Genomic DNA, 25,770 nt, shown 5'->3' with positions numbered 1-25,770 from the left:
CAAAATAAGTCCCACAATTTTTATCAGTCTTGAATGTTGGTCTTCTGCATCTTTATCAAGATGAGGTTTCCTGTGTCAGCTGGAAAGTAGTTTGGAAGTATTAGCTGGCATTTGATTGTTTGGGTTAAAAGTAGGCTGGATCCTTTCATAGAGTAAACCAGAATTATTGAAAAGATTTTAATGGAAATCTCCTGATTTGCCAGCCCTTAATCTTGCCCAGTGCATAAAGTGTTTGTATACATTACACTGTACGGTGCTCTAGTGGTTCATATGAAAATGTTCTTATTAGTTCCTGCAAACAGCTCTATCTTAAACTGTTTTCTAGCACTGGAGAAATGCCAGAAATGTTTTACCATGAGAAATGTATCAATTCAACATTTTCTCTACTCTCACACTTTTACACAGCTCTTACACTTCATTGCACTTCGCAGGTAGATTTTTACTAAGCTGGTTCTGTTAACAAAGATACCCTGACACCAAAACCACCCTTTCATTGAGGGACGTTGTGGTTCTGAAGCCACAAAGCCTTGGGAACAATAAGGGAGCAAGTAGGGGTTCTGAAACAGAGCACTTGAGGTTTATGAAATAATGCCAAGAAATGTAACAGCATAACAGTTAAGGAGCAGACTTCTTGTGCAGTTTATTCATAAAGGTTGTTTGAGAACAATCTTTAATTATTTAACAAACTACTGCCAATCTATCTTTGCTCAGAAGCACTGCAAAAATGTGGACTTTACCAACTTCTGTCAAGTGAAGCAAAAGGCCATCAGTGCTATTCAAAATTGCTTGCAATTAAGGTGGATCATTAAATACCTCTGTCCTGTTGCCAGGGTTTGTGTGCATCTCACCACTCCATAGCTGCCTCACCTACAGTCCCTGATTCAGCTTGTGGCTGGTGAGGTTCCCGGTGAGTGGTGACAAGGAATAGAAGCAATTAGCATTGGTTAGTTTACTCTAGCAGTAGGAAAAGCTTCTTGCCCCACTTGACGTGATGTCTTAAAAAAAGGATGGACAGAGTGGGTCTCTACAGATCTTGTTGTACATTTACTCTTATGGACAGTAAATGCAGACAACTTGGGAATTTCCAACTACCAGGTGAAGCAGTAGCTGTCTCTCTAGGAAGAAAGGCAAAACACTAATGTTATCTGAAGCTCTCCAATGCTTCAAGCAAATAAGTATTATCAGGTTTTCAGAGATCTTTCCTGGTAGACCAAAGGTTTCCTGGAAAAAAAACATGATAACATAGTGTAATAATAATATGATAGAACAAAGGAGCACAGCAATTCTATATGCTGATTTACAAAGAAGGGAAAAAATAAAGGCAGAATCTTAAGCAACCTCCAGGCTTGTCCAGTATATGAAGTATACAAAGATCAGGCATAAAATACATGAAGATGCTGCCAGAGAGGAAAGCAACTTGGAAAGGTAACTTTGAGAGAAAAACATAGGGCCCATGCAGGGGCCCATGTCTCTGCTAGATGGAGCATTACTTTAGATCATGTCCAAGAAGCATTAATATTATTTAGCCTGCAGGAATACGTTCCCAGTAAGGAAGCCTGACCCTGTGACTTGAGCAATGCCATTTTAGTTTATTTCCCACTCAAACTTAAAAATCTTTTTCGTCTAAAAGCATTTCTGATATTAGCAGGAATAGCTGAACAGCTGAAAATCATTATCATTAATGATATGCTGGATGTCTCTGGAGAGAATGCAGAAAGTCACCCATAACCAGGACAGACATTGACCCTGCAATAAAAGTACAGTTAGGACGTAGGTAGGGTAAGAAAGCCCATTCCACTTCATGTTTTTTTTTTTTATTTAGTAATCTAAGCTTGGTAACAGTTTATGGCACTGCATGATCTTTTTATGGTTCTTAATGTTACTTTCTCTCCCAGTCACGAGTGAGTACAATCTCCCAGGCACAGCTCCAGGGAAAAGAAAGGGGCTATTTAGAAACCAGTTTAAAAAAATAAAAGGTACCTCCTCCAGGCTTTTTTCCTCCTGGGAGACATTCATGGCTGCCACAAACAGGTATTTTTTTAATTGTTTGTAAGTGAATATTAATCTGGGTTTCCCCTTTTGGAACAGTCTTTAATTTGCTTCTCCAGGCAGAAACTGGAATTTCCTTGTGGGTCATATTTCAGGGTGTTTGTGTTCATACACCAGCTATAAGTCAGCAGTCAGTTCAGGGAGGACACTTCGTCTTTTGCTGCAGAAAACAATACAGGAAATCTGGAAATGTTTGATGGTGCATTTCTCTAAGACCTTCTACGCTAGAAGGACATTCACCTGTAAGTATGAACACACTTTGTTTTCCTTATCTTGGCATTATATTTTTGAAGATTTATAATAGGGCACTTCTTACTCGTTTGCAGCATTCATTTGCATTCTGACTGAAGTACCTTGTTGCTTTTCCAAAAGGTTGAAATCACCAAATCTCTGAATGTCAGGTATACAAAAATCTGATGGGGTATAATCACAGAATTGGCACTGTTTGTTCTGAATTAAACATAATGTGCTTAATAAGTTGCTTCCATTGGAGTGAAAAAATGATTAAACACAACTTCTTTTCCAAAATGCAGTGAGGCAGCAGTGATAAAAGCTTGCTGTAATCTCATCTTTCCACCTGGAAACGTTGACTTTTACTGAGACCTAGATGAGACATTTATCCTGTTACAAGGCTGCTTTGAGAGGTGTATCACTTGCAGTCTGACTTTGTCAGTCACACTGGCAGGAATATTACTGTGGCTTTCACTGCAACCCCAGATGTGTCCCTCTATTACTGACATTAAACATCTGACTTTTTGTGCAGCTTTTTTCAGTTTTGGAAATAATTTTTATCTTTTTTTTTTGTTTGCTTTTGTAAGCAATAGATGAAAAACCTAGGCATTAAATTTTGTAACAGTCTGTCTCAGCTGTTGTACAACCAACCGAAGAGTTGTACAAAGAGCTCTCCAAAAGAAGCAAAACTGTACTAGTTTCCCTAAAAACAGCGTAAGCAGAAATGCTCCACAGAGTTCTACAGCAACGGTTGTTCCCTTTTACAGCAGGGTATTGCCTGAAAGCCCACAGTCTGAATCATGTCAAAGTAACTAAAGCCACTTTTTACCTTCTGAAAGATGCACACCGCTGTGTTCTTGCACTTTCAGGGCACACAGAGCTTATCTTGCTGCCAAGGCAGTATCAGAAACAGGTGCGATGCAATGTTCCTAGGGTACAGCTGGGGAGGCTACTGCAATGAAAGGGGCAAAATGCAGTTCTGTTGGCAGGTCTCTTCACATCCTGAGCAAATCATCCCTCTGAGTCATGTAAGTTAATCAATTCTGTAGTGCATCGTTTTATATTTATGATTTAAGAATAAAATACAACACTATAGCATAGAACATATAATCTTATATGATTTTATTATCGATAGTAATATATTTAAGTGAGTAACAACTATAGTTGTATCTGTAGTTTCTTAGGGAATTTTTCTGTTTAATTTCCTATAGTTTAACCATCACTATGAAAACAAACATTTCTGAGATATTTGTTATTTTCTCAGGCAACCATGCGCACAGTGAAATGTTGCTCAGCAAGAAAGAGTGAAAGCAATTAGCTTGAAGGTTTTTACTTCCCTGTCTCAGTAAAAAACTAATCAGGATGGCTTCAAGAACTGCAAAAAACTCTGAAGGTACAAAATTTCATTTACTGAGATTTGTTAGCGGTAAGATTGAATCAGGTTGCAAAACATTCTTTTCCATATTTGATACTATTCTCTCTTGCCTCCAGCTGCCAAGTATTTTGTTTTAAATAGTGAAAACAGTGTATTGTGTAATTCTACTCCTCCGCTCCCTCTCTTAAAGAATCTGTCCTAAATGCAGCCTTTTCTGTTACAACGGAATCTTTCTTGTACCTGAAACAGATTGGACTGACATTTCTAAAAACATCAAAATCCTTAAAAATTGACTGGGAACTGGAAGATGTGTCAGTAACTCTATGACACTGACAATGAATTCTTACCTCCCCTGAAGTCAGTAGTAAATGGGATCTCAGAACCAAGTGTTTCTCTCCACAGAGTTGGATGTTGATGTATTACAGTCTTTCCCAGAACTTGCACTAGACTGTTGGAGGTTGACTGTCCTTTCTTCAGTCATTGGATTCTTTAAAAGCATTAACATCTCCTATTGGGCTTATGGCTTAAAAAATGGAATGAGATTGGTACTCCTTTCACCGGGTGAAAGTAAACTGAGCTGTTGATCAGAAATCCACCAGTGGTGAGAAAACCTGATTGTATGTAGGGTTGCGAACAAATATATTCACGTATTTTTAACCCTAAGCTTTTAGCTTATATTTACCCTGTAAGACTTCTCCCAGTTGCTGCATCGTGATCTGCAGTGTAAGATCATCTATCATTTGAGGTGTTTGCCTGTCCGTATTGAATGCCATCTACAGATTTCATTAGGGTGCCATTTACTGCCTTTCAGTTCACTAATGAGGAAGCTAAGTAAGACCAGACCCCAGAAGTTAAATAAGAACTTTAAATAAGACAGAGCTTCATGATATCTTCTGAGCCACCTCTCTCAACACAGTACATTACCTCTATCATTTGCTGACAGCTTTGGCCAGTTGTCAGCATTAACAATGACATCAAGGAACCAGGGCCTGGTTCTGTATTTTATTGCTTTGATTTGTGTTTCTCTTCTCTAATTGAATGTGCTTTGTGGTCATTTAAGCTCAGAAACCAAGTGCTTAGCAACAATTTTCATTTCAAGGAGCGTCTTTTAGGAGATTAATCGGCAACACATAGAGTAATGGTGCCATTCATTTCTCTTTGATTAGTAGAAGCTCAAAACCCATTTTGCCCTGAAGGTGGAGTTTTCAAGCATGGTTTCTTCATCAAGTCACCACCGCATCATCTTATCAACTCCAAGGTACATGAACACAGATCAGTCATATTCCAGCAATCTCCCACCAAACGTCAGATACTTCTGCTATCCTAGGTTTTAACAAGAGACAATTGACTTCCTCTTTGGCAGAATTCATGGAAAAGGCGCTTTTTCATCCTGTCCAAATCCAACAAGGGCGATTACATCCTGAAGTACCTAAAAGGAATGTCCATGAAAGGCTCCATAGCTGTTGATCAGTATGTAACTGAAATATATCATTTTTTAATTTAAATATTCTATTACCCATCTTAAATGACGACTAATTGTACAGGCACTTGTTCCTGATTGAGGGTCTTGACCAAATCCTACTGAAGACAATGAAAGAGTCCTTTGGGATCTTGTAGGCCTAAAGTACAACTTACAGTGTATGATTTACAGAGTTAAAATCCTAAATATTTTGATGAAATTTTATACATTCATTTGAGCAATTGTGGTGACGCACCTACAAAGCAGACAGGTTGGTTCCATGATCCCAAAGGCTGTATTCCTACAGCAGATGATATTTTCTGTGAAGATAATGCTTTGCACGCTTACACAAAAATAAGGATGGACTACGCCAGTTGTAACTGTGCAGACACACACACTTAATCACCTTACAGATGGCAGGGTACCTCTCACCCTGCAAAGAATAGTATGTTTACATGCTGTATAATTGAATAATGTTTCATGTGGTTGTCTTAACAGGATCATAAGTGTAGAAATAGGCATAAGTAATTCTGAAACAATGGTGATGGTGAGGAAGATGTTCAGATGCTTTCCAGAAGAGGTGATATCCATCACTACTGAAAACAGATGTTACTACCTCATTGGGAAAAGCAGGTAGGTAGGCTGAGAGAGGTGTGAATGCAGTATGATATTGCAGATAAACTAATGTAACTCTAAGCTGCTGCCCTAAGGCATGATCCCACTACTTTGCAGCTCTGGCCAGCAGCTCCCACCTCTTGAGCAACCCAGGCCAAAGTGGCTCAGATGAATGATCCGAAGGAAAGTTGCTCTCTTCTATTGCATTTTTCCCATGCCTGGGTTAATTTCCTGCAGTTGCAGACAGCTGAACCAGCTGGGAGAAGGCTGATCTCAAAAGGAGTAGCTGGGGGCATACCTACAAGCTGCTCTGCTCACTGCAGTCCAGCCTGCAGCAGGGCAGTAATTGCTACAGCCTAGGTGGTCGGCTCAGTGAGGCAGGACATTTGGCACAGTGCTTCTCCACTGCAGCTTCCCACTTTTTGCTTTCCCAGCTACAGGCATAGTGGGGTTTTTCTGCCCTAGGGCAGAAGAGCACCTGATGTGTGAATTGCTGATAAGCACAGAAGCAAAACACATACCTGTGTGCCACTTGAGCGTTCCACTCCACGCCTTTGCCCAGGGCACTGCTCTCACAGCCAGGCTCTATAGGAAGTGATGTAGAATTAATCCAATGAAACCCACTTGAAGCACTGAACAGAACACATACTTTCAAGAGTTTCTCACCCTGCTTGCATTCCCGAGCCCTATTTTCAAGAGTCAGCAGAGCAGCACTATGCATAGAGAATGAAGCAGAAAGCATTATTGCACCTCCCCTACAAAGCCTTGCCATACCTGGGCTGGGTCTACACATCTCTGAGGCAAGGTTTTTTCATCCATCCCCTGAAGGGATGGTGCAGATTTTCCCTGTTGGTTTCTAGAGGTGTTATTTTAGGCTCATGAGAGGAAGTAGGTGAGCAAATGGGTTTTCCCTGTGTTTTACCTAGGAATAGGTGTTAACTTCTATTGTTCTAACCCACAGGCTGGAAATAGAGGATTGGGTCACAGCCATATCTTCCATCAGGGAGGCCAAAAAAGGTGGATGCTGCCCTCAGGTGACATGTTACTATACTTGATTTTAGAAGGAAAGAATCTTTTTTTTTTTGACCAAATCCTACTGATTTTGTAATCTTGTTAGAAAGCCATGCAAAAGCAAGGAATTTTTGCTTTGGCCTTGTCACCTGTCTCTTGCCTTGGTTAATCAGAAATTATTTTTCCATATAAATCCTGTACTCCAGGCTTACACATTAAGCAGGCATTGCATAGTCTGTTTGCATGGGGATTGTTCTTACACCAAAAGCATCTCTTTGAAGACTAAGACACATGGAAATTAGGAAGTGATTGACACTGTGCTACAATGAATTGTACCTTTGATGTGTCAGGATGAAAATGTGTGTGTAATTCTTACTGTGTGCTTTTTGGATCTATTTACATGCTGTTTTACAAAGTGATACACATCTAGTCTGTCAGTGCTGCGAAACAGCTGGAGACCCTGCCAGCTCAAGCTGCAGCCCTTCAGGTGTCTGTCTAACCTTGCTGTTATCATTTCTCTAGAACCAAGATCTTGCAAATTCAGAAGTCAAAAGCCGGTCCTTCTCTATGCCACTGTTCTCGAATTCTATAGATATGACCGGTTCCCCGAGAAGGCAAAGCTACCTGAAGGTAAATGGATTACCCATCTCTAAAAATGAGTTTGCTGCGAGGGATGGCTGTGAAATTTGATGTATATAGTTGGTAGTTTTGATCAAAAGTTCTTCAGAGCTCATGCAGTGAGTGCCCACGTGGTCTGCATTGCTCTGTACTGGGGTTCCCAAGCAGGAACAGGATGTTAACATCATCAGAGAGCCCCCACAAATGTGTAACATGCCAAACAGTACTGGCATGTTGGTTTATAAGTCTGTCTGTAAGTAAAGACAGATAAAGAAGGGTCAGGAGCTGCTAGCCACACCCTTGCTGCTCTGTGCTTGTGCTGTTCTTTGTTTCTCTGAGCTCTAAACTCTAGTGGGGAAGTTCAACCCACTGCTGCCCATTGCAGCCCACACTTCTTGCTGTCTGTGCCTTTCAGATATTCCCTCTCAGTATTTAAATAGAAAGTCTTAGTCCTTTGGTGGCAGAATGAATAGCTGCCAAAGAGGTGTTGGTTTCTGTACTCACAAAGTCGTGCTCAAATAGCCTTGATGGAGGAAGCTGAATGCATGTGAAGCATCTCCAGTGTATCTTTAGGAGTCAACTTTTTTTTTTTCTCTATACAGGATGATGGTGCCTCAGAAGATAAGAACAGGCCAAATTCAGATCCTGGCCCTCATCAGGCTCAGAGCAACTCGCCACAAGGAGTTCTACCAAGACTGGTGAGCACAACAAATAAAGCTGCTCTTGACTTGCTTAGCCTGGAGAAATGACTACTGGCTCTCATGTCACCTGACTATCTATAGCCATAGATTATTCACCTATTTCCCAGCACACTGACCTGCTTTTTATTATACGGACTTCTTAAACGTAGCTAGCCAGTTGCCTCATTTAGCACTGAAAATAACCTTCTGAGAACGTACTTTAAATACCCTTTATTTACCTTTTCTTGGGGGCAGTTCCTCAGAGTTTCCAAGCAGAGATTTCACCTTGAGGCAGCTCTCCTGAGGTTGATAAAAGACTACTCTGAAGCCGCAGTGCTTGAGGATTTGTCCCTGCTGTCATATTTCGCAGCTGTGCCACACTCTTCTGGGCTTCCTTCTGCAGCCTCTGCAAGCAGCAGTTGAATCAGAGTAATCGAGCTACAAAACAAAATCAGACTGACGTACACCTTAAAGCTGACATTGTATCATTATAAATATGGCTTCCAGTAATTTAGCTTCCATATCTGACAGGAATTATTTAAAAAGATAGAATGATGAGTGCTACCATGGATTATTAACAAAGCATTCTGACCTCTGTTCCCTGAACAAAAAGATCTGCAGCAGTTTCAGATACTTGTCAGCCACCCTCTACCCTGGGTTACTGCCTTTACAGCAGCTGACAGAACTGACAGCACAAGCACACCAGTTTGCAGTTAGGCAGTTGAATATAAATCTATCTTTATTGGCAGTTCATGCATTGGACTATGATCTGGAGGAGCTGAGGTACAGGGAAAGAATCTATTCTGCTCTCACAGCTAACAGGACAGCGAATCACATGCTGCAATCACCATTTATTTGTACAGGCTGGCAGCAAGTATGATATAATACACTTTGATTCAGTGGACTGAAGTGAAAATAGCTGAAATTACATTGCAATGCCAAGAGTTGTTATAATAGTTCAGCTGAGGCACTGTAATTTGTGAAAGTGCAATCACTCAGCTTTGAGTCTGAGCTCTGAAATGAATTGTGTTAGCCCTTAGTTTGACTTGAGCTACCACTGCTCTTGGATGCACACCAAGGCTCTCTTTCTGCTTCTTTCCTATACGTGTCATTTCTGTCTTATTCATTAATCCTTTATACTCACAGTGACTCTGAGAGCACTATTGTATGTAGCTGGCCAGAGCAGGACAGGCTGACAGGGAGCATTCAAAGATAAGGAATTTGGATTTTCTTGTTCTCTTTAGCCTGAAGCAGAGGGAGTATCAGGAAGCTTTTATTATTTCAGCATGTGTCATAGTAAATAACCTTGCCATACAGCTAACAAGGAGCAAAAATGTTTCTGCATTTGATAAAAATATTACACTTGACTCATAAGTTTAACATCCGCTAACATCTCCGGATCTGTTCTCTGCTCAGTGATGTCCAGACAGCTGACTTCCAGATTAAGCCTTTGTATTTACTTCCTGTTGGAAGTATGACTCTTCATTTCTAGTGTATGATTAGTGTTGCTTTTTATTGGCAGTTCTGTCACCCAGGCCCTGATCTTGAAAACTGGTCAGAAGCCATTGTTCATGCAAACAGGCTTCTCCACGTCAGCTAAGTTTGGTCACACAGGCAGGGACCCAGCTACTCGGGAATGCTTTGAGAACCTGGTTCCTTTTCAACCCATGTTTTTGAGCTACCAAACTACATCTGACTCAGCAACTGAGTTCTAGCTATTTGCACATATCCAAATATCCAAAATATCCAATATCATCCTTTAATATCCAAAATGCATCAAAATAAGGAATCCTAATTTGCATCACACTGTATGACAGGTCCTCAGACAAACTGGTCAAGAGCCTGGCACCAACACATGATGAACATGATTTTTTGAAAGAGAAATTCAGGGCAGCGTGTAACTTTTAGCCTTTTCCCCAAGGAGCCCAAAACTAGCAATTACCCAGATGATTTCCAGGTATCATTCACATTTTTTGCTGCAGCCAATTTCCCTCATAGCCCACTTTCTCTCTAATGCCAGTACACACTGTGGTTCAACACAGACTTACTGAACTCATTTAGCTGTACAGTTGAGAATAATTTCAGATTGAAGTTAGCTAAACTTCTCTGGTTGTAAAACATTCAGAGGAACACAGATGTCATCAAATTTCTTTAGGAAAATGCAGTGATGCTGCTATTTAACCTTTTCCACTGCTCTCGTAGTCTGTGATGATGATTTGGAGAGACAGTACACGCATTTGCCAAAAGTGGCCACTGTCAGCAATCAAAAGCTCACTTTGGGAAGCTGATGAGTGCTGTCTACTCTGAGATTTCATAGAAGTTGGAGGATCTCAAGTCTTAATGTCACCTCCTCCTTCCCCTTTTCCCCAAGCATTAACGTGTTTGATTGACTCAAAGCCCCCAAAGCATGACTAGGAAACTTGTTCATGACTTTAGATCATGACCACAGAAGAACTAGTCTTCATTCCCAAAGGAGTTTGGTTATGCACTTCTTGAAGGACCATTCGTTGGTTTGTTCTGACTGCTGCAGCGTGGGCTGCTTTTTATGTCATTTACACCAACAAAGAACAAAAATACATTCATCATCTTTAATTCTATTCAATGTCAGTTTCTTCTCTTTACATCTAAGAGAGTAATTAGTTTAATTGGCCAAAAAGGCCAATGGCATTCTGGGGTGCATTAAAAAGAGCGTGGCCAGCAGGTCGAAGGAGGTGATCCTCCCCAGTACAAAAAAGACAGGGATCTCTTGGAAAGAGTCCAGCGCAGGGCCACAAAGATGGTGAAGGGCCTGGAGCATCTCTCCTATGAGGAAAGGCTGAGTGATCTGGGTCTGTTCAGCCTTGAGAAAAGAAGGCTGAGAGGGGACCTGATCCAGGTCTGTAAGTATCTAAGGTGTGGGGGGCAGAATGGCGAGGCCAGACTGTTTTCAGTGGTGAGTGGAGACAGGACAAGGGGAAACGGCCGGAAACTGCAGCATAGGAAGTTCTGCACAAACGTGCACAAGAACTTCTTTACAGTGAGGTGACGGAGCACTGGAACAGGCTGCCCAGGGAGGTGGTGGAGTCTCCTTCTCTGGAGATGTTCAAGACCTGCCTGGATGCCTACCTGTGCGACCTGCTGTAGGGAACCTGCTTTGGCAGGGGGTTGGACTTGATGATCTCTGGAGGTACCTTCCAACCCCTACAATTCTGTGATTCTGTGAATTTACTTTACCTTGAAAACAGTAGTATATGCTTGGCATATTTAGCAATTATTAAAATGATTACCATGGAAACCAAGGATGTAAGTAGAAAGATGAAAAATGGTTGTATCACAAACATGGCATGGAGAATTGCATTGGGAGGCAGCAAAATACTAAGTACTATACTCTTCATTACAAGGAAACATAAAAATGAGTAATTTGTATTTAGAAAGGTTTGTGGAAAGATTCATTTCTCCTTGACTCACCAAATAGCCGCAGACTTAATAATTCAGGTATTAACAAACATCGTTCAGGACACAAAAGATTCAGTATCAGATCTTCAGCCCCTGGACTATGAGAAAGAATAAGAAAACTCTAGAAATGAGAGTTAATAAACTTTTCATTAGTCAAGTGAAGTCCCAAATGCATTCTTTACTTGATAATATTTAAAAACTGCCTCAAAGTGACAAATATCTCCCAATCCTCTTCCAGATTTCCCATAGATTTTTTTCCTAGTGTAAAAACTTTAAGACAAATAAGAGTTTTGCCCACAAGCACATGAAAGCATGCAGAATCATACATACAGTATTCAGCCTACTTGATTTTTAAACAAAATAACAGTTTTGAACATGAAGTCAATTGCAATTGCCTAGTTACCACAAATCCATCCAGGAGAAATACTGACACTAGTGCCAATTTGTGCATGTGTTTCCTGTGGACATTCACTAGGAAATGGCAAAATCCATGTTAAACAATCCATATAAGTGAACCTGTTCAAATAAAAACATTTATTTCACAGGATAAAACTCTGGGAAAGACTGAGGAAAATCTGTCATCAGATTCAAACGAAGATCTCGAAAAGGAAGAAGAACCTTATTACCAAACTCCCAGCAGTCTTTTAGCAAAGGTAGTTTATTAGTTGTGAGTCCTGTTTTGTTAACAACTCCAAGGAGACAAACACACATAAAGACCCAAAGAGGAAATGGTATGAGGAACCAACTCATACCTTGCCACAGAAGTACGTAGATAAAGCAACAGGTAATAAAGCTTCAATGTGTACAAGAAAAATGCTGAATCCAAAGGGTCTTTCTGCTAAAAAGTGGCATTTTCACAAAACATACTGCTGATTTTGTTGAAATTCCTCAAACTGACCACTGTAAATGACTTTTGTCAATTGCATCAACATTCGTTTTACCAACAATGAAAACTGCACTAACTGCACATCATCTTCAGTGTTACTTCAAATCAGTAGCATCAGTGAGTGGCATAAAGCCAAGCAGTAATTTTTAAATGCCAGGAAACATTTTGATGTGTGCATTTCAGTGTGAAAGAAGGGAGCGGGAAGAATCATACTGGTAATCTTAAATAAATACTGGCACTGAATTTGGGAGGTTCATTTCTCACGGTTTCCCATGCAGTCAGTGGTCATGAGAAGCTCGTTAGGCCAGGCAGGCTTCTGCAGATGTCACTGCCTCTCTCCAAAGCCTGTACAGATAACTGAAGGGCATGAACAACTTAATTTTATCATATGATCTAAGTGCTTTAAATGAAATAAATTATACATATATAATCTTATTGAAAGACTTTCCTGAATTAATATTACCAAACTTTAAGTGGTCATATATGAAAATATAGCTGGTTATGTTCCAACTTAAAAGATAGTATCTATTATACCAGACAGGATGAATTTCTAAGTTTCAACCACATTTCTAGCTTGCAGTTTCTGGGAAGTGAATTACTTGAGGTAAACCAAGCTGTACTAACTAATGGTCTTAAACAGCACAAACACTGAACGAAACAAGGTAATTGAGATTCTTTTTTTCTGTAGACAGAGCAAAAATATTTATTTCTTAACATTGTTATGTGTTTCTAACAGTGCAATAGTGAAATATTGGAGATCGACCCTACAGCTGAGCCTGATATCCCTGTACAAGAGAAGCCGTGTCAAAGGCAGCCAGAGAAGGAGAATGCTTACGAGTCAATGGAGTCACTGTAAGTAACACAAAAACAGAATCATACAATCACCAAAGTTGTAAAGACCTCCAAGATCATCAAGTCCAACTGTCCTTCTACCACCAATATTTCCCTACTAAACCACGTCCCTCAGTACAATACCTATAACCTTTCCTGGACACCTCCAGGGATGGTGACTCCACCACCTCCCCAAGCAGCCTATTCCAGTGCCTGACCATTCTTTTGGAAAATCAAGTGTTTAGACCCTTCATTGAACATCTCCATTAAAGCTTTGCATGTTACAAGTGGCATAGCTAGAGCTGTTGTTCATAGTATTTATAGCACAGTACCTAAAGGCTGCATCTTGTTTGAATGAGTTTTTCCTTCAGTCTTGGTCCAGAAAGTTCAAGGCTTGTGGAAATACCAGAGTGAAGTTCAAACTCATCACAGTGAAATTTAAGCTCACATTTCAACTCATGCATTTAGACAGGCTCTGACAAGAGGCACAGCAAGTTCTGTTGACTGATACTTAATCTAGGCCTTAAGGACATAACAGCACACCACGGCGCCTAGATACCTCAGCCAAGTCCCAGCAACAATTCAGATAGGCTCCCTGCAAAGAAAACTGTATTAGCTAGTTAAAAAAGGCAGGCCTAAGACTTGTGGCATTAGCTCCTAGTTTTTCCAGTAAGATGCAATGTTAGCCCTAGGAGGTCACCTCTCAACTCCTTCCTACCATTTCCCTAAAGTATAGGTCTGATGCTGTGTACTTTGAGGGTGTAGTAGTTGGTATGTCAGAAACAAAGACCTGAACATTGCTGTTGTGGTGTCACCAGGAAACTTTACAACCAGTATGATACAGCATGCTATAAAAAGAAGTGCCTACATCATAACTGCATGACAGTGGTGAGCCAAAAGGCTCGTCCATAGCTGCTGGCTATGTCCTACCACCTACAGACAGCCAGGTGTTATTTCACACAGTGGGAGGCAGTCAGAAATGCAGGCCCAGAAGACAGATTATTATTACAATAAATTTGTTCACCTGCGTTTTTAAGAGTCTTTTTGGAGTAGTTCACTATACAAAGATCACAAGTCTATGACATTGGACTCAATATGCTACTAACCCATACCTTATTCAAGGTGAATAAGAGAGGTGACTACAGGCATTACAAGCCTTATCAAATAACCCAAGTATTCAAGCCTATCTGAGTCATTTTATCCCTCAGAGGACAGCGTTACATCCCCACAAAAGGTGGTAAAGCCAAGGGCAACAATCTGTGCTCATTTCTTTCTAAAAGTATGTTGTTAGCTGGAATGTTTTGGGGCTATATAAATAGTCTTTAAATACTGAAAAGGTTTATTTTAGGATTTACGGCCCATTTTTAGAAGGACAGTTTATTTTATCTAGCCATAATTTTGCCCACTGGATATTCTACAAGAACTTGTTATTCTTTTCTTCACTGACAGCTATTTGATCCGGCAGGAGTGTCTGGAATGGCTAAACCAGTTCATATTTTTTTTATCACCATTCCTTTTTCAGTAGGCTAACATGTAGACATGACAGGCTCCATTCTCCTCCCAGAAGCCTGGAAAACAGTGCAAGTCCAAGCAGCTTGGAGGCAGACACAGATGTAAATCTCCCACAGAGCACCACACAACAGTCTTTCCTCAAAAGAAGGCAAAACTCATCACCACTTTCAGTGGTTCAGTTGTCTATACTGCTCAGGTAAGTGACTTCCCCTTTTCTTCTTGCTAAGAAGACAGAAGAAGACTAAGAAGTCTTTGGGTTCCACTTAAAGGTGGTAAAAGGGTACCTGATCTCAAATGTTTTCTCTCACAGTCAAGTTACAGATAAGACACAACTGCAAGAATTGGATATTTTGGTCCCCCTGGCAGATATTAACAGTTACCTAAAACTTACTGAAGCAGCAGGACAAATATGGTAAGTCCTTCATCTTGTGCAATGGTGACTGCCAAGTGTGAATGAGTGACAGTGTAGGGGTAGAAGCATACACATCCATATGCACAGTTTTGCAGCATAAAGGTCCAGTCAGGAGAGCAACAGATCTCTGATCCTTGCAATTGTACCATAAATAAAACATAACAGCAAGTTTTAATTTCAGTCTCTAGAAATGCCTTGGAAAATTTTTTTTGGCCAAGTGTGCAGCACATACACAGACCTGCACCAAGTCTAGCCCCATTTTCAGGCTGGAATCCCCAGCTCTCTGATGATGCTGCTAGCATCGGTCTCGCTACCAAGACCAAGAAGATGTAAAGTCATGCAGCCATGTGTCATTTCCAGAGGGCAGAGCCATAAATGCAACCCTGTTTTCTGTTAACAGTAACTGGTAATTATAAATCCCTTATGACTCATTTGTTGTCTGTCCTCCATATATGTTAGTGTCTCACAGTGGACTGGTCCTTGCCGACTGGGATGCTTATTTAACCATGGAGACTGCATAGTGGCTGTGAATGGTCTGCACCCACAGAACATGGAGGAGGCTTCCTTGTTCATCAGCAGGTCCACACAAAAGGAGGTACACTTGGCTAACTTCAAAGTGACAGTTAAATGAATTGCACCAAATGAGAAAACAAGATGCTTCTTGCCTCTCAAATGGCTTTATTCAAACCAGTTCATCCTGTTTTGACTGTAGCACTTCTTAGTCCTGTGCTACCTGGGGAATGACAAGATCTGCATCACTGTGTTTGAGGTCTTGATGTGAAAGAGTCTGCATAACCCAAAATTTTAATTAAAGTTACCTGGTATTTTTTGGCTAAGGCTTGTGAATTGAAAACTTTGGCAAACGAATGACCTAGATTCCCACCTCCAGTTTCTTATCAAGGACTATACAAACTCACTGTCTGGTGCTTAACCACTTTTTTTTGTTGTTGTTTGTAAGATTTCTAAGTGATACCTTAACACTGCAGTAATCTGTTACATGTAGATATCTGTGTTTCTCTGAGATTTCAGATTTTCAGTATTTCAATACTGAAGCTCTTTGAACCATACAGGAGTATCTTCATATTTAGTTTTGCTGAGAAACGTGAGGTCTACAGATGTTGTTGCCACCTAAAGAAAAGTAAGCCAGTTTCAACAAGAAAAAAACTATTAATCTCTCTAACCAGAATATTTTTTGCTTAGTTACAACACAAGTCAGATGGCAGCACAAATATTTATCATTAGTAACAATCTATAAAGCAGCATCTCCTACCTTTTCTTTTTAAGGTGAAACTTACTGTATGTAGGATTCCACATTCGGATACCTTCCATGCTAAAGGCTGTTCATGTTCCTGAAAAAAGACATCAATGATGAAGTAAGTGCCAAAGTTCAAGGGAAAGGATCAGGAAGAAGAATGGAAAATGTAGCATACAGAGATGCTCTGTATGATAGACAGAAAAGATTTCATTTTATGTCTTAGTAGCTTGTTTTGGTGGAACGAATGGTTGTGTTTTTCCTATGTATCTATTTCTGTTACACGAGCAAGGCTGAAGATAAGTCATTTATATAACCTTTGAAATCTATATTCCTTGTAATGCAGTAGGAAGTACAGTTTCATGTTTCTGCTTGCCTCTACAGCATTATATTGACTTACCTCTATCTCTTGAATCAGCTAGGAGTGTGGGAACAAAGTGAGTTTGGAACACCTTACTCTCAGCTTCAGAAAAGCAAAGACAAACTGAGAATTGTGGTCTTGGAAGGCTGGTGGAGAGCTGTGTAGTGATTCAGGGGAGCTCCTCTGGTGTTATATCCCTCACCTTAAAACCACAAAAATGCATAGAGAAACAGAGTATATTCTATATGGATATGTGCACATTGGCATATATACGTGTATGTGTGTATTTACATACATAAATATATACAGTTGATACACATGGCTACGAACCACATAACCATTTTTGAGTACAGATCATTCTGTTTTGCCAGATAAACCAACATAGCAATTGGGTTTAGCAGGCCTAGTTTTGCTGTTACTGACATACTGGTGTAAGCTTTCCTCAAGGTGAATTTGGCAGAATAAAGACATTTGTCTGGCTTCCAGCTAAGTTAGTCCAAATCAAGAAACTTACTAAAATCAGAGTTGCTGCCACTTAACTCCACTTAACTCCAGCAGCAAATTTGACAAAGGTGATTTCTATACTGGCATTAAAATCCAGTCTGAAGTTTCATTTAAAAAAAAAAAAAAAAAAACTTTATAAAAATATATTTAGCTTGAGATGAAAACAGCATCAGTAACTCGAAAGAAACAAAAATATTTGTATAAGCAATTCAGACTCTGTTCCTATTCAAAATATTAATTTTCACAGAGTGTTTCCACAGCCCATCTCTGCTTCTGGGATAAGTGTGATATGTCGATTCCTTATGTTGGGAAAGGATCATGTTTTACTATTTGTTTCAGTTTTGTTCAAAGGCATAATTGTGCTGAATTCTGCATAAAGACAGAAGGAAATCTGGAATAACCCAGACTGAGAATGGAAGAAAAATAATTCCTTAGGAGCCCTGCTCCAAAGTTGCTACATTGATTCCTTTGCTCCAGGCTGTTTTCCTGGGCCTAACAACTCCTCTTCTGCCCTAAGGAGTCCCTGCAGGGTGGGGTGGCCAGGGCATTACCACAAAGGGCTGCTTCCAGCTCCATAACCCCGTGCCTCTAGGCCAGAATCCTGAAATCACAGCTCATAGAGGTCACAAGTATCCACTGATGACTCTTACTTAACCTTCCCTGCCAGAGGTTTGCAGAAACTCTTCTGAACAATAGAAAACTTGAAGCCCTCCTGTCTTCTTCCAAGACTTGTATCTCTGTGTGATTAGGATTTTTCTTGCTCTTTTCAATGGGAAAGGGGAATGCTTTATTTTCTACCACGCATTTTCTTTCAACTTTTTTTTTTTTTTTTAAACATTTCCCAAAAACATTCACATGACACTGATCAGCAAAACAAATACTTCCTTTTCCAGTCAGGAGCGAACAAAGAGGTGAGACAGCCTTAAAGCAACTTCCTGAAACTCTGTGGGAATCATGTCTAAGAAGAGATAAACAAAGAGGAGCTCCAAACCATATACGGTGGTGAGAAGAAAGGAGCCACCACCCTGGAACTTGCATGTAACATTGCTGCTGAAGCAGACTTTGGATGACACACACAGCACCTCTCAGCCATGGGAGAACGTTACTTTTCAACAAGAATGGGCTATCAGTAGAGATATCAAACACAAAAGGGTTTCAGAAAACCTGAGAGTTATTTCTGTACTTCTATAAGCAGTTACTGAAGTGTTACATCAATTGATTATCAATTGATGATCATCAAGCGATGATCATCAATTATGTCAATTTGCACAACACTAAATGCAAATGATGAGTGTTTACACAATGTCTGATTCACAACACTTGCTAGACATATGATATGAAAGTTAGATCCGTACAGTAAATTCTGCTAGGATGTCTGAAGCTGTCTGTGCATGTGTAATTAATAAACACGTCACCACTTTACAACACATACTGCATTCCCTAACTACCTCACTTTTCCCAATACGGTCCCTCCTCATCCACCAAAGACAATCTATAATTTTCCAGTAACTTCTAGATAGGTCACCAAACAAGTCATGTTAAAAACAAAACAAGCAAACAAACAAATTACCCTTCAAAAACAAGAACAACCTTCTGTAACATTTTTCCACAGTCTGAAAATTTTACCCTTCTCCAAATGAGCAAATTCTGCTCATTTACCCTTCTCCAAATGAGCAAATTCATTGCTCTAGAAGCAATGGCAAAGAGGAACACCTACATGCACAGCATCACCCAGCACTCATGTTTAATTCCAGCAGACCTGAACAGACTGTCTTTAAGTCCATGCCAGCTGATGTGGAACTGCTAACCTTTTCAATCACCTATAGCATATTATAGGTGCTGTGTTAGCAGACACCTAAAGAAGCAGGTATTGCCATGACTTCTTGCTGCAGTGTGATCTGTGCTGTTAAAAATGGCCTCAGCTTCTGGCCTGTGGAGGGTTCCTGGCACAGATGATTAAACGGTCATGAGCTGAAATTCAGTAAACATACAGACTAGCACATCTTTGTAAAGCACAGCCAGAAGGCTGCAAATCCTGAAGACATCTTGTACCACTGGCAACAAAAAGTTACAGGCATGGAAGAAGAGCTGCAATGCATGCAAGTTTGAATTGCTTTGTGCCTTCAAATTAAGCGTGTAAGAGACAAAAACCAACAGCCTACATCACAGGCTCCATGATCTATGTTTAGTGATTAACATGCCCCTCACCAGCTGTATTTTATTCCTGTGTATTTAGGCTCTTTCCCTGACTGTTAGTTCATGGCACGTTCCCATGCTGCACTCACTGGCCGCTAATTTCCTCCTGAATTCCCAAATATGAATCATGCTCTTTCTGCATCTCTAGTACCTTCTCCAGTAGAAAAGTGGCAACCGTCCAGGAGAAAAGCGAGTCTTGGAGAGAAATTAACAGGAAGAGAAGTCTCAAAACTGATGTGATTAAGTTTTTTTTTTTTTGTTTTTGTTTTTTTTTTAATTTAAAAAGCCTATTATATAAGACAAGACACAAGACACCACAAACCACACAGCCCCAGCATTTCCTCTGGAAAGCAACATGACTGAGAACCAGGGATGGGGCCTGATATACTGATCAGACAGCACAAGAACAGCAGCAGAATGAGTCCATTCTGCAGGGAGTCACCCCTCCCCAGTACACTCCTTTCCACAGGCAACCCCTTCCCTCCTGCAAGCTGGCCAGCAGGCTGCAAGAAACTTGGAGCATTTCAGGCCATTCCTAGAAATGCCACTGGAATTTCAAATGTTCCCCTTGGTGCCTTATCATTTTCTAATTTATTGCATCATTAAAAGAAAATGAGAGGGCAGCCAATGTTGATGTGAATCTTTCACTCAGCAAAAGCACCTAAAGAGAAATTGTATCTCTGTCTGACAGCAGTGAGGATGCTCAGCAGAAGTTTTCTTGACAGTGTCTCACCCTTCCCACTCTGAAATGACAGCAGGATCAGCTCTTCTTCAGGCACAAAGCCACTGTTGTACAGCAGGACTGCATTTACGGTGGCAAGAGCCTGGTCATGTTGTGTTTTTCATCCTGGGCTGTCCAAGTTCAAGTCTATGCCTGAAAGCTGGTTTCCCTTCTAATCTGGCAAGAGAGAATAAAGAAGTTCAGATACAAGCAGGAGTACTAAGACACGGCTAGCAGTGGTGTTAACCTCATGGTTTAAAATGTCATGTCTGTTACTGTATTGTAAACATTGCTTCAAAGCCACAGGTTCCCAGAACAGGGTTTTCTTCCCCAAAGAGCTCAGCATCTCTTCCATCAAAGCAAAGCTCTGCACTGATGCATATGTTTATATCTGCAGGGTTCCCCAGGCTCTCCTTGGTTTGATTCATTTCCAGACAAAATGGGGTTGAGAATATCTGTCTCTGTCTGTGCTCCAGCTAACCAAATCTACCTGAAAATCCAAAGCATCCATGTGAGCACAAAGGATGCTGCTGCCTCTTCCTACTTAAAAAAAAAAAAAAAAAACAAAAAAAAAAACCAACCTTTCTCCACATAGCAGAAGTTCCTCTGAAAAGCAAAATCCCCCCCAAAGACTTGCTCCAGAAGAGAAAAACAAGTCAATCTCAGTCTCCATCTCTTGTAATCCCTGAAGAAAATTGAGAAAGGAAAAAAAATAAAGCTTGGAAGATTTAGAACATAGGCCTTGTGTGCTAGGTTATGAGAAGCATGCCTTGAAACAAACCCATTTGAAAAAGCCCCTCACACATTTGCATTTCTCAGACATGCCTGTTTCAACCTGGAAACATTGGTCTGGCAAACTGCAAGGATCTTGTACACTTGCCCAGGATTTCTGGGCTCTCCAAGTTCCCAAATCCATGCAGCACTGTGATGCACCCACCCCAGCATGCCTGTGCTCCGCAGATTTACGTCGTTCCAAGCACTGTTCCAATATCACCAGCAGCAGCCATAAAGGTGGTACAACTTTTTCACCAAAGAGGATCTCCTATTTTCAAGTTATTTCTCCTTAGAAGCCTCAGCTGATCAGTGGCACATTCCACACCAGGACACATTTTGCCAAAATAACCCCATTTACCTGCTAAATGCCCTTGAACTTCCTCCTGCCCTCTGATTTGCCTCTTTTCGCTTTTATTCCATATCCAAAGCCAGTGTCATTCTTCACAGATGTCAGCTTGCTTCCAAGCAAATGTTCTTGTGCTCCTTTTTCTAGGAACAAAGGTGAATGCTGGTAGAGTAACATTTCTGAGAAATCCCCAGCAAAGGAAGGGTAGATGGGGAGAAAGCACAGATAGAGAAAGGTTGTGAAGACTCATGAAGAGTTGCTATAAACAGCAAGATGGTAGGAAAAAATAGAATCAAAGACGGTAAAAGTGGAATTCTCTGCTGTAAATACATCTGCTGTATTTGGTGATTTGAAAATAATCAGCTCACAGTGATTCCCAAGCTTCAGATGGCAGTATCCATTCTTCAAGCCCAGCTAAAGTACTGGAATAACTCAGAGTAAAACTGCATCCAGTCTCTCTGGTAGCATGATGAAACATTGCTAAATTCAACAGCTCCATGCTCCTGGCACCCAGAGCACTTCCATCCATTTGTACTTGTCCTGCTGATCAGAAGAGCAAGAGGCTACAGGGAGTGCAAGATTTTGGCATTGCAGCAAGACAGGAAGATTATGGAACACAACGTACCCCTGCAGAACAGAGCCAGTAAGCAACTACCTTGTCCAGGGGCTACTGAGCAACAAGCTGTTTAGTGCTTCTACAAACTCTTTAGTGCTACTTACACAGCTCCAGTGTGCATAGGGCTGTTCCTGCCCAGCCCAGCCCCCCTGCAGGGTGTAGACCTCAGCCAGCCTTGGGCCACCTCAGTGCATCTTTGCTTGTACCCATGGCTAGCAATCAGTGTCTTCTCATGGTATGCTTCTGCACCTCTGCTTGGTTGTGGTCTTCGGTCTTCTCCTGGCATGGAACCGCTTGGTCCCAGGCCTGTGGCAATGTATTGTAACCTCTAAGAAGAGTAAAGGAAATAACACATTGAGGGATACCTGGGGGCATGACTTGAGCCTTCGTCTCAGTGAATGGCCATCCTGCCTGGCTGGCTCTTGTGAGCCTTCTCCTGATGGTCCTTCCTAAAACAGCCTGGGCTGCAGCCAAATCTGAGCAGACAGCAGTGCCTTCTGTCCCCAGCGGGCATCAGGCTGCTTGTTAGAATAAACATTCTGGGAGCAAACTAGAAAGAACAAAAGCAGGAAACAAGAGCTGTAACATCTGTCAGCTTCCACTGAGAAGACATTCATCATTCAGTTCCGTTGCTATGAAATCCCTGAAATTTCCCTAACTGATTCAGCATCACATTTCATTGGCTGGTGCAGTGTGCAACTCTCTCAAATATTCATCCACTTTGGCAAGCCCCACCACTATTTATTTACTGCAGATGCACCCAAAGCCCTTCGGCTGCTTTTTCTGGACTCTCTCCTCAGCCACTGAGCATCTCCAGTTGACACCAGTACTCCTCAAGAGATTAAAATGGAGAGAGCATCTGGTGCGTAAGGCCACGGGCTCTCACAGGTGCTGCCAAGGCCCTGCAGCATCAGTTCCTCCATAGCATGGCAGCTCACAGCAGGTTCCTGCACTTACTGTCACAAGGCAGAAACCCAGAAACCCTGACACACTCCTGGAGATGTCTGTGCAGCCCCAGAAGCAGCAATAGCCCTCAGTTCACCTCCCCACAGCCCAAGGCCTTGTTTCCACCCCCAAGACATCAGCCCCAGCCATGCTGTGGGATGCCCTGAGGATCAGCCCTGCTGGTGCTCTCCCTGCTGGGAGGAATTGCCTGTCCCAGGAGGGATCATGAAGGAGTTGCAGGAAAACTATGAGGGAAAGCAATGGTCTCGCAGGAGGGGGGAGCAGGAGCTCATCACCAGCTCTTCCCGCCAAACTCAGCCCCATCGTCACCTTTGTTTACACTTGTGTCCTCATATCACCTTTTCCTCACATGCAATACTTGTGTCTTTTTTTCCCCTAAGACAGTGCATTTTCCTCTTCAATCCATGACGATCAATGCAGCACACAGAAGGAAAGGTGAGTAAAGTTACTTTCAAACAGCAATTAAGAAAACTTAAACTGTTTTAAAAATCCTTATGCGAGCACTCGCTGGGAACTGGCACAAACAAGACACTATCTGCTCTGAGATAGCACAGCACATGTAAATGTGAGCGAGTGGAAAAGCCTCTTCCCTGCCAAAGTATTTGTTGGAGATTCGATAATGAGGTGCCACCACACGACAGCGGGTGAAGGTTCAGATGAACAAGCGGGAACAAGAGACGTGTGGAAGATGCAGGGCTCTGCCTGCTAGGGCTCAGCACGTGGTCCTCCAGGCTTCCAGCAGCTCCACAGAGCAGTTTCACCCTAACAGCACCTAAGGGCTCTGCGTGAGAGAAAGGACAGGCTTGCTGTGGCTGTTTTCATTTATCACAACCGGTCTGAACCTCGCTACCTGACTCAGCACATTCAGCAAGTTGCTTTCCTTCCCTTCCCTCTCCCCTCCCGCTGCCCTGATCAAACAGCGCTGCTTTTAGCTCATTTATCTGCTATTGGGGAGATACGTAATCAGAGCGCGGATGGGAAATACAAAGCGACTCTTTAGAGTGGTTGGTTTGAAAACCGTTCTGGGCACTGATTGTCACGTGTTTCTGCTGCCCTTTTTGCTTTGCTTTCTGCCCCAAGTCTGTCAGAAACAGACAAACTGGAAGTGCTCACAAACCCATCCTGCTTTAGTGAAATCTGTAATTTACATTGATATGTGCCACTCATTGGATGCAGTGGTGAAGACAGAGCCTGGTTCCCCCATCCACCACACAGGGCACCCAGGTGCAGTCTGACTGTAACAAAACACAGACCAAAAATCCTCATTGACTGACTTTAAACAACAGCATCTTCAGTTGGAGCCAACAATTTTAACCAAAGGAAAGGGTTTTTTTTCCTCATGCATTTACAATTCCAATGCTGCTAATAGACTGAAAATATTCACTCTGCTATTAGGAAAAGCAGAGTCACTTCTTAAGTCCTAATTAATTACACCAACTCTGAAATGAGATTTATTGTATCAGTGCCCCTCAGAGGACTTAACCAGCTGTGATCAGAGAGCCTTCCCTAAGGAACAATCTCAGAAAGGAAAGAGAAAATATCCTGCTATAAATCTTTCCACAAAATACTTAATTAAATGGTTTTCCACATCTGCTTATGTGCCCCTTGTGGCAATCTAAGAAATCTAATCCCATTATTAACCTTCTTCCTTTACAATACAGAGAAGAACAAAAAAAAAAAAAAAAAAAAAAAAAAAAGCCAACAACAAACCCAAACAACCAAAACCTTTCTTCCAAGTTGAGATTCTGATCTTTTTTCATTCCATATGAAGGAGGCTAAATATACGATAGCATGGACAACTCCTAATAAGAAGATGGAAGACAAATCTACCCTGACAAAAATAGGTGAAGGTAGGTAGAGGTGCAAATACAATTGAGAAAGGGGATAAGAACACGCAGGAGGCTGACACATGAATAGCTACAGCAAAGCAGGCAACTGAAACCAGACCCCAGCACACACAGACAAAAAAGGAATTCAGTACAAATGCCATTCTTCTTCTGCTTTTGCTCTGTGAGTCTATGGGCATCTGTTCCAAGTCAGGACATTAACTGTATCAGCCCAGCGATGCCGATGCCAGCATCTTCCAATACACATCATTTTTGTGGTTAGATGCAGAAATTGAAGTTTGCTTTTGAAAGTAAACAAAACCCAACCTTTGCTCTGGGTGGTAGCATAGAAACTGCGACCAGAAAGTAGAGCCCCATGGGGGGAACAGCTGCCTCACACCTAGCAGCTGCAGTGAAAGCCACTTTACTTAGGTTCTGTTGGAATCTGCATAAAGGCTAACTAATTGCATTGCAAGCCCATAAAAATGTCAGCATGTTCACAACCCACACACTTACTCATTCTCTGCAGGGATATTCATTCTTGAAACTGCAGCTATAAAAGCAAGAGGACGTCAGAGACATGACTACAGTTTTAACATCAGCATGCCCCTCATACTTTGTGCAAAATTAGGTAGGAAAAAGACACGAGAGCTGAAAATCATGAATAATTCCATAACAATTCAACTGTTAGAAGCACGTGCCTGCCAAACAGAATCCCCAGATCTGCCCTAACTTGTACAAGGCAGTAATTCAGGCTCAGGAAAAGCAAGCACTTCAACAGATAATTTTTAACACACCTACACCAACAAGGAGTGGAATCCCAGGAATGGGTATGGCAAATCCAGGGCAGTGAACGGTTCTTGTGATAAGGAGAGCTAGCATAATATATGATGTAAAATAAAAACTTCAGATACTTTTAATTGCCTAGGTTAAACAGAACCATTTAACGATGTCATATTTCAGTGAGCGTACTGAAACAACTGTGAATCATGGCAAGTTTTTATACTAACAGTGACCGTTAAATAAATGTTTTTCTGACAAAAAAGGCACTGAAGATTTCAGATTAGCTATACTAAGGAGTTGTAGGATGGCTT

The 25,770-nt window shown here is 41.4% G+C and overlaps 1 protein-coding gene and 2 long non-coding RNA genes across 12 annotated transcripts; 1 reads left to right on the top strand and 2 right to left on the bottom strand.

Annotated features, from left to right (window-relative positions):
• Window positions 1-44: 44 nt before the first annotated feature.
• On the bottom strand, window positions 45-12,021 carry LOC128077975 (uncharacterized). 3 transcript variants are annotated; one of them, XR_008205245.1, is made up of 7 exons: window positions 11,486-12,021; window positions 8,278-8,476; window positions 6,251-6,314; window positions 4,003-5,084; window positions 3,110-3,232; window positions 1,981-2,209; window positions 45-1,746 (listed from the first exon to the last, which is right to left on the bottom strand). It is a non-coding gene; the product is annotated as an uncharacterized LOC128077975 (long non-coding RNA). The 3 variants fall into 3 exon arrangements; XR_008205246.1 differs by having other exon boundaries at window positions 45-1,221; XR_008205244.1 differs by lacking the exons at window positions 45-1,746; window positions 4,003-5,084 and having other exon boundaries at window positions 2,110-2,209.
• Window positions 1,944-18,660, top strand: PLEKHS1 (pleckstrin homology domain containing S1). 8 transcript variants are annotated; one of them, XM_052677677.1, is made up of 17 exons: window positions 1,944-2,031; window positions 2,216-2,291; window positions 3,150-3,308; window positions 3,545-3,673; window positions 4,822-4,913; window positions 5,019-5,125; window positions 5,613-5,747; window positions 6,691-6,763; window positions 7,263-7,370; window positions 7,961-8,056; window positions 12,019-12,126; window positions 13,096-13,211; window positions 14,713-14,898; window positions 15,013-15,114; window positions 15,574-15,709; window positions 16,399-16,487; window positions 18,125-18,660. In XM_052677677.1, the coding sequence occupies exons 4-16, from the start codon at window positions 3,643-3,645 to the stop codon at window positions 16,465-16,467; spliced, it is 1,359 nt and encodes a 452-aa protein (XP_052533637.1). In that variant the 5' UTR covers window positions 1,944-2,031; window positions 2,216-2,291; window positions 3,150-3,308; window positions 3,545-3,642; the 3' UTR covers window positions 16,468-16,487; window positions 18,125-18,660. The 8 variants fall into 8 exon arrangements, with proteins under 8 accessions (XP_052533637.1, XP_052533638.1, XP_052533636.1 ...); XM_052677676.1 differs by having other exon boundaries at window positions 1,978-2,031; window positions 2,145-2,291; XM_052677678.1 differs by lacking the exon at window positions 3,150-3,308.
• Window positions 18,661-19,908: 1,248 nt separating this feature from the next.
• On the bottom strand, window positions 19,909-22,643 carry LOC128077977 (uncharacterized). Its single transcript, XR_008205248.1, has 3 exons — window positions 22,250-22,643; window positions 20,730-20,833; window positions 19,909-20,325 (listed from the first exon to the last, which is right to left on the bottom strand). It is a non-coding gene; the product is annotated as an uncharacterized LOC128077977 (long non-coding RNA).
• Window positions 22,644-25,770: the final 3,127 nt, after the last annotated feature.

The sequence above is a fragment of the Tympanuchus pallidicinctus genome, unplaced genomic scaffold (assembly GCF_026119805.1).
Source record: "Tympanuchus pallidicinctus isolate F22 unplaced genomic scaffold, pur_lepc_1.0 scaffold16, whole genome shotgun sequence".
In the NCBI taxonomy this organism is placed as follows: domain Eukaryota; kingdom Metazoa; phylum Chordata; class Aves; order Galliformes; family Phasianidae; genus Tympanuchus; species Tympanuchus pallidicinctus.
Note: the sequence above shows the minus strand (reverse complement) of the source record. Positions and strands in the feature narration are given on the sequence as shown.